Raw genomic sequence first — 17,468 nt, 5'->3', positions numbered from 1 at the left:
CCAAATGCTCCTTGAATATTTTTAAGACTAAACCTATTGCGTGTAACCTATAGTTTGGCTCGATTTTCATTACCAGAGAATGTTATCTCTGGTATAGATGAGGCAGAGTACTGTCAATTCTTGGTCCTGACGGCATACTGTACCAGAAATCTAAGTTCTTGGCAAATCTTTCCTACGAGGCACTTGGTGTAGTTGTCCCAAAGGCTGATGTCAGGTATTTTGGTAAAATCTTGAAACTTCTTTCATGGCCTATCTGTACTTGACCTGCACTCTGGATTGGGCTCTAAACTGAGCAAGGCCTGAGGCTGAGTGTTCTTTAATTCTAGATCCTCCAGGGGTGCCCAGGTAGCTCAGATGGTTAAGCATCCAACTCTTGATTTTGGCTCAGGTCATGATCTCGTGGTTCGTGAGTTCGAGCCCTGCGTTGGGCTCCATGCTGATGGTGTGAAGCCTGCTTGGGATTCTCTCTCTCTCCCTCCCTCTCTACCCCTCCCCTGCTCTCTCTCTCAAAATAAATAAACTTAAAAAAAAAAATTCCTGGATCCTCCATGGTGCTGAGGGCACTGTATTATACCTAGTAGACTGCTCAAATACTGGATGAACTGAAATGCAGCAAGGAGTTTGTAATGCTTTATCTTTTCGACTGTGACCTATGGAAAAGAGTATCTCCATTCTTTTACTCATGCAGGTGATATTTACTGAACACCTACTATGTGCCAAGCGCTAGCAACACGGTAGCAAATATGATGAAGTTCTGGTTTTCATAGAGCTTGCATTCTTGAGAAGCGTCTTTGAAACTGTAGGTTGCACCCCATTACAGGATCCCGAAATCATTTCGGTGGGTTGGCACCGGCATTATTTCCAATGAGTGAAATATGATGGAATAGGACTTATCAGAGGACAAGACACTGAGTAAGGTATTTCCTGAACGTTTGGTATCAGTTTACACGTGTGCGTAACGGTGTGATGTAAGTGTACTTCTTAGCTGGTCTAGGATACAATCAAGAGCTACCGTTCTAGGGGCGCCTGGGTGGCTCAATCAGTTGGGCATCCGACTTCGGCTCGGGTCATGATCTCGCGGTCCGTGAGTTCGAGCCCCGCGTTGGGCTCTGTGCTGACAGCTCAGAGCCTGGAGCCTGCTTCGGATTCTGTGTCTTCCTTTCTCCAACCCTCCCCCGTTCATGCTCTGTCTTTCTCTGTCTCAAAAATAAATAAACATTAAAAAAAATTTTTTTAAAAGAAGAGCTACTGTTCTAGAAGGGTCCCCTAAATTATACCTCAGTTTAAATCTGATTTAAAAATGTTTACTTGCACCAAAGCCATAAATGAATCAAGTTAAACAACCCTGATTCAATACAATGTAGGCACACCTATGTGTCAGGGGCTGCCAGGCGCTGGGGTTACACGGACGATTAACTCACAGTCCTTGTCCATAAGGAACTCATTAAGAATGTAAGCAATCAATCACAAACCTGTGTTAGAACAGAAATATGTGCATATGTAGTAAACCGAAAACTCATTTTTGAACGCTACCCTAAAACGTACTTTCACTCACTCTCTTTCGTAGTAACGGTCCATGTAAAACACGTAAATCTCTTTAGGAGTAATTTGCCCATGGTCACATGATGAGTGGCCAAACCATAAACAGCCCAGGCTTCATAGCCTCTACCTACTGCTGCTCCTATCACACAGCCTGGCTTCCAGCAGACAGCCTCATGGGCCCCTCCTTTTCTTTACATGATCTGGAAGCGCCCCGAACAACTTCGGAGTAAGATGGAGATCATGACTATTCATCATTTTTCCTTAAGTGTGAAGTTATGGTGACCCCTCCCGCACCACTGCAAGTAAAAAGAGTCACTGCCTAGCCTTTGCCTTAAATGCCATATAATGTGCCCACCTGGTCACTAATTCAGTAACGTAGAGACCTCCTGTTCTGGAAACGAACCTTCGTATCTGAAACTCCTCTCTAGGACATCAGGAGGAGAAATCTAGAAGATACGTTCGTTTTGGACCTGAGAATTGTAAGAGTCCTTCAAGCAACTTCTCGTACTACTGGGCAGTAAACTAGGGCACACACGCAGATTATGCTGAGAAGGGCTGGGAAGAACCAGTGTGCTTACCTGGTGGTTGCTTTAACTGATGGCCGGACAATGAGCTAGAAATGAGAACTCCGCCATGGCGTACAAACCAGTCTCGGCCAAGCTGTTTGTTTTCACAACTTCCACAAATGTTTCAAGACTGAAAAATCAGCTCCATTAAGTTCACGTGGCTCAAAGGCTCTCAACGCACAAGGGAAGAGAAGAGGCTTACATAATTAGCCCCAGAGTTACACATACACCGTGATGGGAGATTTTAGAGCTAATGTCAAACACGCAACAGCCTGCTTTCCTGTCCTCGGCAGCGGAACACTCCTTAAGATAAAGTGAGGAAATTCCAAAGATCAAGTTACGAGGTGTTGCAACTGCAGAAGGAATACAACCGGGAGCTCGCTCAGCTTCTTCTAATCCTGCAAATAACACCACTAACACACAGCTGGTGCTTTCTTGTGATTATCATGTGCCAGCTCCCTGTCCATACATTGGACATAAATCGACCCTTACAATAACCCTATGAATTGCGATTCCCATCTTAGCAAGGAACAGAGGCACAGAGAAGTTGAGAAACCTTCCCAGGTCACACAGGTAAAAAGCAGGAGGTGGGATGCAAATCCACACGGTCTGAGGGATTCCAGACTATACCTCAAAGACAAAGAACAGATTCTAAACGGCAGACGGCAGGCCTGATCAAGGAAGAGGTCAAGGACAGCTTCCGGCTGCCCCTGCCTTAGCCATGACTCTGTGTCACATTGACAGTCCTGTTCGGAACCGGCACAGATGTTTGGGGCTCTCGCTGGCCACCTGACAGGGTGGGGAGGTCCGTCCGTCCATCCTTTCCATCGTCCTGCAGGCAGCCGCAATGAACAAGAGGACACAGTGGAGAGAGGAACAATTTCAGGATGACGGCTCCTAGGAGAACTTCAGGTGAGCCTAACAAACCTTTTAAAAGCAATGACAATTCACCAAGTTCTGGGAATAAAGAGTAAGACCTTGTCTCTGCCCTCAAGCTCACTGCAGAGTGAGGAACTTGACCGTGTGTGAATTACCGTTTGATGCCCAGATAAAACAGCAACAGAAATGAATGAACAGGCCTGAAATAGACCAGCTCTTGCTTGCTTCCTTGTTAGTCTTTTAAAGTAACACATTTCTAAAGAAGTTGATTAAAAAGACTCAAACCTCTGGCTTGAGAGCGTGGTGCCATATGGTGCATGGTCAACGCACAGAATGTCAGAGTAAGTCCACTAACTCCTCAGTTCAGAAGGACAAGGACCGGAAACTATCATAGCACGTTCCATAGCGACTACGAGGACAGCAGGTGAGAGCGTGGACGGTTCTGAGAGGTCCTTGCACCGAAGTGAGGGGCCAGTACAGAGTGGGAGGTCTGACCTCCAGTAAGGACACGGGTGATTCCCGTTCCACGCGCAGGAGGACTGTACCAAGGCAGTGGTGGTGGGGGGGGGGGGGTGGAGATCATATTCTCTTCAGCTGCTCCTCTTTTAATTTTTTCTTAATGTTTATTTTTAAGAGAGAGAGAGAGAGAGCACGAAGTGGAGGAGGGGCAGAGAGATAGGGGGACACAGAATCCAAAGCAGGCTCCAGACTCCCAGCCATCAGCACAGAGCTTGATGCAGGACTCGAACTCATGAACTGTGAGATCCTGACCTGAGCTGAAGTCGGACACTTAACTGAGTCACCCAGGCGCCCCTACTTTCTTGTTTAAAGTGAAGCAAGCAGTGAAGTCACCAGCGGAGAGTGAGGACCGGGGAGGGGCACCGGAGCTGTCTTGGAGTGGGAAAGTCAGTCGACCAAAGAAATATGGAAGCACTGCCAGACAGCATTTAGGGTCCCCTTGGGGTTTGTGGTCACGATTTCAAAGTGAGATCAGTCAGGATGGCTGTGGGGTTTTCTCGAGCTGCGCTCAGCTGTTGAGATGGGGAGTTCAACTTCACTAGGGTTGCGAGACAAGTACGCCAGAGGGAACGGCAGTAACGGTGATGCCAGAATCTAACTCGGATGAAGGTGCAGGAAGGAAGGGGTCGTTGTAATGTACTGGCTCGCATGATGCGGGGGGCGGGGGGCAAGTGTAAAATGTGCAGGGCAAGCTGGGGGGGGAGGGCTGGAGACCTAGGAGGAGGTGATGTAGCTCCTCTGGAGGCTGAATTCCTTCCTCCTTAGGGGTCCCCAGTATTTGCTCTTAAGGCCTTCAATGGACTGGATGAGGCCCACCCCCATTATCCTTTACTCAAAGTCTACTGACTTAAATGTAAATTGCATCCAAAAAATACCCTCACAGCAACACCTAGACTAATGTTTGACTAAAACCCAGGTACTAGCTTGGCCCAGTGAAGTTGACACATACAATTAGCCATCACAGGAATATTCAGAGGTCAGGGATTTTTTTTTTTTTTTTTTTTTTTTTTTTTTTTTTTGCCACTGCCCCTTCAGGAGTTCCAGAAAGCACAGAGTGGAAGTTAGGTGGGGTCAGGGGTGTGGAAATCAAGACAAATAGAGAAACAGCACTTTCCAGGGATGGGAGGAGGAAGAGAACTGTAATGCGGTGGTTAGGGGCACAGATTGTAGTGTCAGAGCTCGGGATGCAGGGCTGTGCTCTACCACTTATGGCCACAATTCTGAGCAGGCCCTTCAACTATGCCTCAGCTTCCTCATCTTAAAAAGGGATGATGATATGAGGCAATGGCTGGCCTGTAATAATCACTCAAAAAGGTCAGTTCTTGGGGCATGCGGGGGGCTCAGTCGGTTAAGTGTCTGACTTCGGAGCAGGTCATGATGTCACGGTTTGTGGGTTCAAGCCCCACGTCGGGCTCTGTGCTAGACAGCTCGGAGCCTGGAGCCTGCTTCGGATTCTGTGTCTCCCTCCCTCTCTGCCCCTCCCCTGCTCACACTCTGTCTCTCTCTCAAAAATGAGTGTTAAAATACAAAAGTTCTTATATTATGGGGAGACTCAATATTCTAAATCTGTCAATTCTCCCCCCAAATTATTCATAAACTTAATGTCATTGCACTGAAAATTTCAGTGAGTTTTTTTGATGAATTGATTCTAAGTTTTATTTGAAAAACGAATGTGTGAGAAACATAAAATGCCAAGAAAGAGCAAGAGAAACCTCCATCACCAGTATCAAAACACTGGAATACGCAACTAAACATCTGATGAGAGTGTGGGAAGAGGCAACTAAATACAGGACAAGCCCAGAGAGTCAAGAAATAGGACTTCTACATCCATGACAATCTGTTAGAGGATAAATGTGGCATACACCTCCAATTAACATGGGGAACGATCGATCATCCAATCAACAGAGTTGGGGTAACTGGTTTTCCCCTGGAGAGTAAATACGGGGATTACTTCTATAATTTCAGACCCGGAAAAGCCTTTCTAGGGATGATATAAACCTGAATGGTCATAAAACGATGACAGTTTTGACCATGTGTAATTTAAAATTTCTGTAAGGAAAGGACATAAACATACTTAACAAACTTAATAGGGGATTTAATTTATTTACGACCATCTCATAATTTTTGTATTTGGGCCTATTTGTCTTCCTTTTCCATTTTTCTTTCTGTTTTCTCTCCTCCACTGTATGAACTGTGTTTTCTCTGCTGTTTCCCCTCTAGATCCAACTTTATCCCAACACTACTTACATTTACATGACAAAAAGCATTTACACATACAATTTTCCAATACGGACCAAAACCAACCGTATCTGCTGACTTCCCTCCCTCCCTCTCTTCCAGATTTGGTCAATACAACCTGGGACTTAATCGCAACATCATGTTCATTCTCTTTGAAGAGTAATTCAGGACCCTGGCATCGCCCATAACCATATATATCATAGGAACTAGCTCTGCTAACTCCAACTAGCGTTGGAGACCATGGCTTTTCCTCTACAGTCACCACCCCATTCTTAAGTTCTTGAGACCTCCAGTAGCCCCCCCAGAGGTCCCAGATACTCTCCACGTCCTTTTGCGCGAGTGACCACTAGAGACGTCAGGGCATTCAGACGGAAATGCTCTCCCTTTCACGACTCCGCAGATAACGCTCCGTTGTACTTGGGGTTTGGTGTCAGGACAGAGAAGTCTTGATTTTGTTCCCTTGAGGTACCTTTTTTTGCCTGTGCGTGTCTGTAGGACTTTTTATTTCATCCTTAACATTTAAAAGTTAAACCGGGCTTTGCTTGAACGTTCCTAACTTTTAACAAACACTGCCTGGCACCTGATCCTTTTGGAGGCTGGCGATGCTTCTACTTGAGAGGTTTTCTAAATCTTGCTACTTTCTCTTTAGTTTTCAATCTCCTGTTGCAGTTTTCAGTCAGGCAATGGCACTTTTCACCTCTGCGGAATCTCTCTTGATCTCAGATTGTTCCTTCTCTGGTACTGTCTGCTCAATTTTCAATGACCCTCATGAACCTATCTGAGAACATAAATCAGAAATTCCCCCTAAAAGCTTCTATTTCTTGCTGTACATTTACTTTGGAGGCATGTGGCCTGGTTTATCCTCTGTGCTTGCGTACTCTGCCTGGAATGTTCTTTCCCTAGGTATCCACACGGTGTACCCCTTCACCTTTCAGGAATGCCTTCTTCTTGGCGAGGCCCTTCTTGACCACTCGACTTGAAACCGTAGCAGAAACCGCACTGCCCCATCCCGGCCTATGCTCTCCTTCCCCTCCCCCTGCTTTATTTTCCTGTTGAGGCCTACTGCCACTTAATATACCAAATGCCTTTTAGTCACGTCCAGGATTTTCGCCCTGTGTGTCTCAGCCACAGACGTTTTTGCCACAAACATTTCTGCTGCACCACCAGTTGGCTGTAAGAACATTTTGCTATAAAAGCTAAAATAACTGGTGGATGGTCTGGCTTCACCTCCCCATGGGTGACTCGACTGCCCTTGGCTGGGTTAACGTATCGAAGTTGGCCGTCGGTTTATTTCTCCATTAACAAAGCTCCTGTTTTGATGTTGTATAAATCTTAGCTCGCTCTCACGACGATCTATTCAGTGACGCACGGACGTAGTGTTCTTGAAAGACTGGATGGTAACGACTATATGGATCGACCTGACAAAAACACTGTGAGGGAGCCCGCCTACGGGCAGTGTGAAACAGGAGGGTCAGGCCAGACCCCGCGCTGTACTGGGGACAGGGGAGCGTGGCAGCGATGGTGATGGCAGGGCTCCATCACGAACGCATCCGGGCGCCGGCACATCGTCCACACTTCCCAGGGAATTCCAGACTATCACCAACATGTGACACCATGCCAGGAGAAAAAAGCAGCGCAGGCGGCTTGCACAATGCAAAGCTTGGTTACGAATCCGCATCTTCGTGTTTGGAAACGGATACCTCTCTTAACGAAGGAAGGAAGTGAAAGAAGGAAAACAGTGATGCTGAGATGAATCAATAGACAAAAAAAAAAAAGAAAAAAGAAAAAAAGGTATAATACTACAAATGAAAGACTTCGAAGACGAATGCCTGGGTACAATCCACAAAATCAAATTGGTTATTTGCGCAATACTGTCAAAAGTCTACACACGTTTTAAATGTATTCAAATATTTTGTATTTCGCAACAGGATCTTTTAATTTTGTTATTCATTTTTCATGTTTCACTATGTCCTTTCAAATGAAATGTCATTTTTTTGTGATTTTTTTTTTTTTTTACAGCAAATTGCCCTACAGTCAATTACTTACATGGTGAAAATGTATGCAGCGTGGACGTTTATGACAAAATGACCCTAGAATCTTATTTTACTTACTTACGAAGTATATTCTGTTAATAGATGGCTCAGATATATGGGCTTGGAATTAACCTATCAACTACGTGCATGTATGAAATATTTACATTTTCTTGATAAAAATTTCAAAAAGCAAAAAAAAAAAAAAAAAAAAATCCCATTTTCACCACTGAGAAAAAAAGAATAAGTTAATAGGAAAGATGCCAATTCTTCCCAAGTTACTTTAAACTGCACTAAAACCAGTGCAGTTCCAATGAAAACAACAACTTACAGACTGGGTGCGCCTCTGAAAGAACTGAAAGCTGGGACCTGAACAGGTTATTTGCACGCTTGTGTTCAAGCAGATCATGCACAGTCACCAAAAGGTGGGAGCGACCCCGATGTCCATGGACACATGAATGGATACACACACGGCGGGACGCTATTCGGCCTTAAAAAGGAAGGAAACTCGGACATGTGGTACGACATGGGTACAACTTTGGGACACTATGTAAAGTGAAATAAGTTCGTTACAGAGACAAGTCCTGTTGATTCCACATCTAGGAGGTATCTAGTCAAATTCGCAGGACAGAGTAGAACTGTGGTAACTAGGGGCGAGGGGAGGGGTAAGGGGAATTTAATGAATACAGGGTTTCAGTTTTGCAAGATGAAAAAGTCCTGGACATCGGCTGCACAACGGTGTGAATATACGCTCCTGAATTATACAGCCATAAACGGTTAAGGCAGTGCATTTTATGTGTATTTTAAGACAGTTCAAAAAAAAAAAACCAAAGAGACAAAAAAACGTACGGAATTTTTCAGAGAGCCTAGAAGAGGAAATGAGTAATAGCCAAGAAAATTTGGGAAAAATAATGAAAGGAAACTGGTCCAGCCTAAGATATGCTGTGAAATTATAATAATTCAAATAGTGTAGTAATGAGACTCCCCAATTCCATATGGGCAAGAATTTAGTAGTATCACAACCTAGTGAGCCAAGACTTTTATTCCAAATAATGTGGGGTCAATTTGTTTTTACGTTATTGTTTTGGGGGAAGGGCAATCACAGTCATATACCCAAATCCATTTCAGATTAATTGAAAATTAAAATTATTTTCATGTATCTCATTTCCCTTTATTATTTTTCTGCCTTTGTTATAGTTTAGGATTATTTATTTTGGCAGACTTCCCTGTATATTCTATCAACCGACTGGATGACACTTGAACAATAATACTTTGGAATTTAAATAATCTTCTAGAAAATCAGTCAACAAAAGGAAATTAAAGTATACATTTAAAAAAAATTCTATCCAATGGAAGAATTCACCTAAAATAGGTTTTCGTTGGTATTCAGTCGTATTTACTAGTTTCATTAAATTCTAATTTGTTAGCTTTATCCATCATCATGAATGTGACCTTGGAGCTGCTACACAATATCCCGCTGCGGTCTGAAGGGCCTGTGTTCGCCAACATGCCTGGACCTTTCACATCGGAGTATGAGCCACTCATAAAAGGTTTCCATGTTTTTTCTTTTTAAGTTTTCTCTATTTAAGTAATCTCTACACCCCACGTGGGGCTCGAACTCACGACCCCAAGATCAAGAGTCACATGCTCCTCTGAGTGAGCCAGCCAGGCGCCTCTCCATGCTTTACTTCTTGAATACTTCAAATTTTCCATTTTAAGTTACGGAGATATTTATTCCATGACAAGTCAAGGGCCTGCTAAAAGGGAGCACTGAATATTTTGGGGTTTACAAAATACCTTTCATAGATGGTGTGATAGGGAAAGGACTCTATAAGGTGTCTACACCCTAGTTTCCAGAACTTGTGAATCTGTTCTGTGAATCATGGCAAAGGGTCTTGGCAGATGTAATTTAAGTTAGAGACACCTTAACACAGGGAGATTACCCTGGCATATCCTTGTGGGTCCCCTTTAATTAACGAGCGGAGAGCTCTCTGGATGGAGGTGGGCTAGACACAGGAGAAGGGAGGTCAGACTCTCACATGGCACAACTCCAGGCCCTCCAGCTGGTCTGAAGGCCAAGGATGCAAATGAGGAATGCAAGAGGCTCCAAGCAGCCCAGAGTGGCTCCGACTGGCAGCCAGCACGGAACTGCATGGAACAGCATGGAACAGCATGGAACGGGACCTCAGCCCTACAACCACAAGCTACCGAACCTTGGTACCATCTGGATGAGCCTGGTGGCAAATCTGTCCCCGCCTAGGCCCACCGACACCCTGACTTTAGCCTTGTGAGACCAGCCCCGCCCACCCGGACGTCCGGCCCACGAGCCATTTCAAACCGCTACATTTTTGGCAATTCGTTTTTCTAGCAACAGAACACAAATCCGTACAGAGATTAAATTCTTTTCTCATACAGACTAAACAAACAAACAAACAAAAAAAGGAAGGATACCACCACAGATAACGTAGGAGGTCAGATTTATGACTGACCGTCCTTTTTTTCTGGTTAGACTCACGGACCCACTGTTTCTACGTCAAGCGGTGAAGCGGCCCTGGGCCCAGAAGCAGACGTGGTGCAAGGGAATTAAGACTAGTTCCCATTAACTGGTTCAACCATGCTGAAATTCTGACAATGTTCTCAGAAAGATGATCTCCCCAGGAGCAACTACTTGTTCTTGGTCTGCGGGTCACGGCTGCAACAGGACCGTCAGAGCCTTGCGGGATCCTCGCTCGGCAGCATGTAAAGGAAGACAAAGGTGAGGAGGGCCTCTCGAGGAGCGGCTGGGGCTCCAACTTCACTGAATCAACAGTCCAGCCCCACAGTGTTTAACAAACAAACAAACAAAACAACTATGTCAAAGAAGAATATTTGATAGTTTTCCTTCCCCGCTTCCCGTGTTCCTCCCCCCTTCACTCCATCACCCCTTTACAACAACCAAAGCTAAAATCCAGTAATGTACTAAACAGGAGGACAAATACAGAAAGGTTTTTGGCACAAAGGGAAGGGAAACTGGAAGACTGTTTGATGCCATTTAAGAACTGGCACCATTCCTAATAAAACTGCCTGAAGTCCCATTCATTTGGTAAATATTTACAGAACACCTTCTCACGACAGGCCCAGTTCTAGATACTGCCATCGAGGAACCTGGTCTAATGGGATGCACAGAATTATGATACACACAGTGGAAGATACGTACGAAGTACAACTAGGGCGCAAAAGTTGGCACAAGTCTGCCGAATAAAGACAAGGCTACAGGCAGGAGGCGGCTGGTGGCCGATGCCAGAACAGGACATTCCAGGTAAGACAAGCACAGACACTGAGGTGTAAGCTCTTGTAGCAGAGCCTGCTTGCAGAACTAAACATGTCAGTACTGAGCACAAAGTGTGTGTGCTGGGGTGGGACAGAGCATGGGACTGGTGGGTGGTGGGCCTATTAGTCAGGGAGGGGTCACATCATAAAGGGCATTAGACCCAACCCTGCAAGTGAATTTTAGGCACAGGAATGGCACAATCATCTATGTTTCAGAAAGATGACTTTGGTGACAGAAGGGAAGATGGATTAAAACGAAGTAATGCCAGAGACTGAAGCCAGAAGACTGTTCTGCGAACAGAGATAACAAGGACCTGAACTTGAGAAGCAACAGCAGAAAAAATGATAAGGTAACCGACTTAAAGAACAATGGGACTAGGGTTTGCAGCTCACTGCCATTCAGGCCGGGAAAGTCAGGTAGCTTCCTCCCAGTCACGGTGGAGCCAACTTGGGACCATTTCTCGGCAAAGGAGAGCAGCCTTGGCAAAGCCTCGTCTGCCTATTAGAAGGAGAGAGGTGCACACAGAAGGCCCTGCTTACCCGTCTTCCTTCACGTCCCACTGAAGATACTATGTTTGCCGCTACGATGGCCATTTCACAGCTATGACGGGACAAACCAGAACAAGAGCCAACGTGATGGGGACAGACAGCAGAGCAGAAGCATGGAGAGTCTGGGTCCCCGATGTCCCAGCAGAGCTGCTGAACCAACCCCAGGACTGTTTATATCTGGACTCAAGACAAATATCCTTCCAGTATTAGCTACTGACTGTTAAGCTCTCAATTACTTTTAGACAGAATCAACCCAACTAAAGAAGACAGGGCCTGGTTGACTGGACTATGAAGGGTTTGTAACACAGAAGAATTAATAGCTTTACATCCAGGGTTCTGGCTTGGGAAACTAAACAGAAGGTCATCAGGGCAAAATTACAACACAATAGTGGTGGGGGGAGGCTAGTGAGGGGAGCGGTGGGGGGGTGGGTATTAAATGAAGTAAAGGGGAAAATCTGAGCTATGGAGAGAAGAGAAAGGAAAAAAGTTTGTTCTGGACATGTTGATATAAAGATATTATGGGGGCACCTGGGTGGCTCAGTAGGTTAAGCATCCGACTCTTGATTTCAAGTCGTGATCTCACAATTCATGAGTTCAAGCCCCGTGTCAGGCTCTCCACTGTCAGCGCAGAGCCCGCTTTGGATCCTCTCTCTCGCTCTCTACCCTTCCCCCACTCTCTCTCTCCCAAAAATAAATAAAACATTAAAAATAAGTCTGAGTTAGATCTAAAGATGTGTGGGAACTCAGGTCCTCTCCCATGTGTGTGCCCTCACGTTCTCTTCGAGGTAGGATGGAGGTGGGATCGTCTAAAGTACGGCACCAAACTTCCTTGCTTGAAGAGTCTTAGAATGCATTTTTTTTTTTCCTATTAAGGCTCTGGAGATGTACAGATGCTATTTGAAAAGAGGAAGAAAACTGTTTATAGAATGAATCTACAAATATTATCAAGCTACTGCATTTTTTTTTTTTTTTAACAATTCATCAGTAGTCAAGATAACCTGAAAAAGCACAAAATCTGGATCCGTGGCAAATGAACACCTTGTGGCTCCAGCAGAGACTGTCCCAGCAGCTGAAACTAGTCTGAATCACCTGCTCTACTATGGATGCTAGCAAACTGGGAATATGCGAATCACCTCATTCAGAGACTCAGAAAATCACCCAGGACAGGTTTTATTGGTGGTAGATTATCCCCAAGTACAAAGAGGAACATAATCACTGAGAAAGCAGCAAGCAATAATTTAGCAGCACTTTGTAGGATTAAGTAACCTCTTAAGGATTATACTATCCCTCTGTGGGAAGAAGTTAATGCGGGTGACCCTGATACAATTTCTTCTTACATGTGGCAGTTAGGGACAACCAGAAATGATCAGCGATTCCCAATCTAGGGAATAGGAACCAACCAGTCAGGGCTGGAGCTGGTGACAGCCTCACAGACAAGGAGACACAGGGATACAGTAAAGGGGTCCCTGTAAACAGTGATTAGAAGTGCAAACCAAAGGTTGATTTTGATGTTTGTGAAGTCTGGACGAGACAGAATGCTGCTAGACAGGGCCTGTACAGACAACAGCAATCCCCATCAAAGGCATCTATGACGCACAGGCAGTACTATCAAAGATAAAAGGATTTGCCCCTGACATCAAGCAAAAAGGTTTCCAAAACCAATACAACTTGGGAAAAGGGAGTATAAAGGAAACAAACTTGTTCCTCAACACACTGGTCTTCATTCAAAAACATACCTCTGATCACGCTGTTCCCTACCGCGAAGATGGCCCCCCTGGTTCAGAGCCTTACCCCCCACCCCTAGGCCTTCCTTCCAGCCCCAAACTAATAAAGTTCTAATCAAACTTTCCAATGTGTCTCTTTCATGCATCCTACACTCTAGTTCTCCTGGGCCGGCTGATTATTTCCCAGGCCGACGTGCGCTCTCCAATGGCCACAAGGATTCCTGCTGACTGTTCTCCGCCCTTACAGGTCCCTGCACCTTCCAGCAATTCCTGAGCCCACAACCACACGTGGTCTGCTTTACATCCTGTTCTGCTCTTACCAAAATCACAAAATCACACTATTCTGTTTTGAATGATTACTACTGTTGTACCTCCCCCATGGTATTCTAAATTCCTCAAAGAGGAAAAGATCATTCATTCATTTTTGTGACTTCTACAAGGTCATAAAAAATTGTAGGTTGCTGAGTGACTGACATCAAACAGCCACAGCTTGAAAGCCCTCAAAAGAACACAACAAGGGCAAGATTGTCAGAAGTCTAATAGTTCAACTATTTACCATTCTGATAAACATTCATATGCTGCTTCTCCTCCTATTGTGAGGAAAAAGCAATACGTTAAGAAACAAACACGCGAATTATTCAGCAGAGGAGATCACGAATCAGACTGTGGTCTAGAAATTCTAGATCCTATTTTTGGTTATCTGGGCAGGTTTAATTTACCCTTTTCTCTACCTACCTCCTCTGTAACTACCCACTTTATAAAAGTGATGTGAGGAATAAGATCTTTGCTAACAATATTTTTAACATCTTTCAGAACACTCCTCCCTTTAAAATGTATCGGTTTAAATATCACCTCTCGCTTTTCCTACACTCACCACAATTAGCAACGATTTTTGTGATTCATAGAGCACCTGAGGTGCAAGGAAGCCCATCATAGGCCAAATAATGTATTTTCAGTTTTATGAAAGCAGCAAAACTTCTCCCTGCCTCGACTTTCAGATTTCTCTTAGTCTATGACGCTCTGGTCATTGTTGCATAACCCTAACTTATAAAGGGGCTTAATTATCCAGAAGAAGAGGCATGTTGTGTTCTCAAAAGCAGAATATATGCCGTGAGATGTTTCGTAAGTCTTCAAGAATAGACAAGATACCAAATGCAGATGACGGCGGTGGGGGGAGGGGGGCAGGCGATGAAACAGTAAAAGGGCAATGAAAAGTCTTGAACAGTAAAGGTATCCCACTGACCACAAAAAGTTGAAATCCAGAGAACCACTCCTAACCAGTGACACACGCCAAAGACCTTATTAACTAGTGCCTTGCGTTTTTAGGCCCTCCAGTTCTATGCTTCTCTAATTTTTTCCTACCACGTTTCACGCACGTCCATCCATCTCCTTCCACCCCCAAACCCCTCCACCGAATCAACGGAGACGTCACCTCAAGTCCCAGGCGGTCTCTACCCCATCCTGACATAACTCCCAGAATAGGGCGCCGGAATTCCTTTCTACCCAAGACGCTGCACTGTGAATGTAGAAATTTACACAGAGCAAAGGAATACAAAGTTTAGATCTGCGAGGGCGAACCGTGACTCCTGACCTCTCGTATTCCAGCTCCTTCTGCATCTTTCAGCCCACAGAAATAACGAGGAGGGCTTTTTCACCTGCCAAAACACTTACAAGAAATTTTACACACGCAGGCGGAAGGAACCCTTCGCAAAACGAAAACTAGCCAACCGAAAGCAACAAACCCAGGCGTGCATCTAACTGCCCCGATCCTTCTCTGCCGGGTACTTCAGGCGCAATTCCGTGGCAAACCAGTCCTCGGACTCGATCCCGGGTGCCTGCGGCACCCCGAAGTTAGATGACCTCAAAAACTCCCCTTCCCTCTCCTGCGGTCACGTCGGATACCTGTTGCATCACCTGCAGAGTGGTCTTCAGAATCTAGCAAAGGAGCACCACCTTGATCTCTATCTACGTAACTCAGCTGGGCTATTTTCTCGGTAAACTAGAGCCCTCATTCATCCGAATGAGGCTGCCTCGGAGGCAAGGGGCTGTCGGCCCCTGTGCGCCTTTGGAGAGAGTCTAGCCTAAGCACCGACAGCCGTGAGCTTGGGAGTTTCTGGAGACTCGGGCACCGGGAGCCGTGCGGCTGGGAGAAGCGGCAGAGCGGGGCGGACAGGCGCTCGGGGACGGGGCGGCCCCGGAGTCCCCGGGGACAGGAGTGGAGGTCGGACCCGCGACCCCAGCTTCGCCGAAAGGACACCGCTCGCCCGCCCAGCTGTCGGGCCCGGCGCCCGGAGCCCCGGCCGGAGCCCTCGGGCGGACCGGGCAGCGCTTCCCCGCGCGCCGACGTGCGCGGGGATTAAAACCTAATCCTGCTCCCCTCCCCCACCCCCGAGAACTAAGCCGGAGGCGGGGACGCGCGGCAGGAAGCGCAGGGGCCGGGGGCCGGGGTCCGAGCCCCGCGGCCGGAGGACGCCGGCCTGGGCCGCACTCACCATGTCGTACACGTTGAGCACCACCAACTGGTTAGCCCCCATCCTCCTCCCCGCGGCCGCCGCCTCGTCCTCCAGCCGCTCCGTCTCCGCGGGGCCGAGGCCGCTCCCACCCCCGCGGGCACTTCGGGGGGCCAGAGCCGGGCACTAAGCGCACAGCCCGGCCCGCGGCAGCCGGCGCGGGAGCATCGGGGAGCCGGGCCGCTCCCGGGCGCCGCCGACAGGACCCTCAGCGCCGACGGGGCCGGACCTCTGGCGGGCCCGCTCCGGCTCAGGCGCCTCCCCTCGGCGGCGGACACGTGGGGAAAGGCGGGGCCTGAGCGGGGGGCGGGCGCCAGGCGCCCCGGGGGCGGGGCCGGCCCGGCGCGGGGGCTGAGCCCGCCTGCGCTGTGGCTCGGCGCGGCCGCACCTCGGGACCTAAGATGGCGCCTCTCCACGCTGAAGCAGAGAGTGGTCCCAGAAAGACTACAGTTCCCGGCATGCAGCGAGGACTCCGCCGCTCGCCGCTCCCAGCGCAGAGGCCGAATCTCACAAGTACGGTTTCCAGCCGTCGACTCTAACTCCCAGCATGCAGCGGGGCATCCCGCTCCTACCACACCAGGCCTCCCCCGGAGACTACAGCTCCCAGCGTGCAGTGCTGGGGATCTGCGCCGGTCCTCTGCGGTCCGCCCTTGGCGGCAGGTGAAGTCCTCTACCTTCAACCCTTCTTGGTCGGGGCCACTGCTGTTAGTTTCCGTCGCGTTGAGCACGTTGAAGCCAGCGGAGTGTGGCAAAAGACCGTAGCGATGACCCTGTTTTCCAAACCCTCCTTCCTTGCTTATTTTTTTGCACGTGGAGAAGGTGCGGAAATAGAGGAAGGCAGGTTGCTGGAGGGGGGGGGGGGGGCATAACACGCGTCCAGCTAGTGCTCAGTATGAAATCTTACGTTTTATGAAACTGTCTTGCTGACAATGGGAGGAGAGTACAGCATTCACAGATTAGCATAACGTTAGGACACAGTAGCTGCTTTTGCATTTATTCAACAAATCTTTGTGTGCCTGCCGTATGCCGGGCAGTGTTGTGAGCCCTGGGGAATACCGTAATAAGAGGAGGAAGAATAAATATGGGTGGTATGTGCCTTGCAGAGAATCAAAATGGGATGAAGTGATTGACAGTAATCTTAGGGTGGCTGCATCTGGAACGTCTTGGTGACAAGGTTTGGTTTAGACTGAGATCTGACAAAAACCGCATCAAGGGGGAGCAGCAAAGCTAACATTCAACCAATTAGGAAGCTGTTCCACAGTGCATACCAAAAGGTGGCTTGGGCATTGGGAGTAGTGGGGAACACTGAGAACATCCTCTCTGCAATAGTTTGAAAGTGGAGTCTCGCGGGGCTTGCTAATGAGTTGCGTTTGTTAGGGAGAAAGCATTCAAGGACAGTTTCTAGATTTTTCACTTAGGAGATTGTGTGGGTGGTGGTGGCATTTATACGATGTGAAACTTGGGAAGAACGGTTGGGAGGAGGGAAATCAAGAATTCTGGTTTGGTCGTGTTAAGTTAGAAATGCCTTCTAGACATCCATGATATCAACTAGGCATTGGTGTAAACTGGAGACGCAGCCATTATAAATAGACTGTTAAGCCT

The 17,468-nt window shown here is 47.1% G+C and overlaps 1 protein-coding gene across 1 annotated transcript in view; it reads right to left on the bottom strand.

The window, feature by feature from the left end:
• Window positions 1-16,159, bottom strand: part of DESI2 (desumoylating isopeptidase 2) — a 45,100-nt gene extending 28,941 nt beyond the window's left edge. Inside the window, exon 1 of the mRNA XM_053909408.1 lies at window positions 15,849-16,159. Coding sequence (XP_053765383.1) covers window positions 15,849-15,890 — 42 coding nt within the window. The 5' untranslated portion in view covers window positions 15,891-16,159. The remainder of the gene's footprint in view (window positions 1-15,848) is intronic.
• Window positions 16,160-17,468: the final 1,309 nt, after the last annotated feature.

Source organism: Panthera pardus, unplaced genomic scaffold (assembly GCF_024362965.1).
Source record: "Panthera pardus isolate Hobbes unplaced genomic scaffold, ASM2436296v1 HiC_scaffold_21, whole genome shotgun sequence".
NCBI lineage: Eukaryota > Metazoa > Chordata > Mammalia > Carnivora > Felidae > Panthera > Panthera pardus.
The sequence above is the reverse complement of the archived record's forward strand: the minus strand, read 5'-3'. Positions and strand labels throughout refer to the sequence as shown.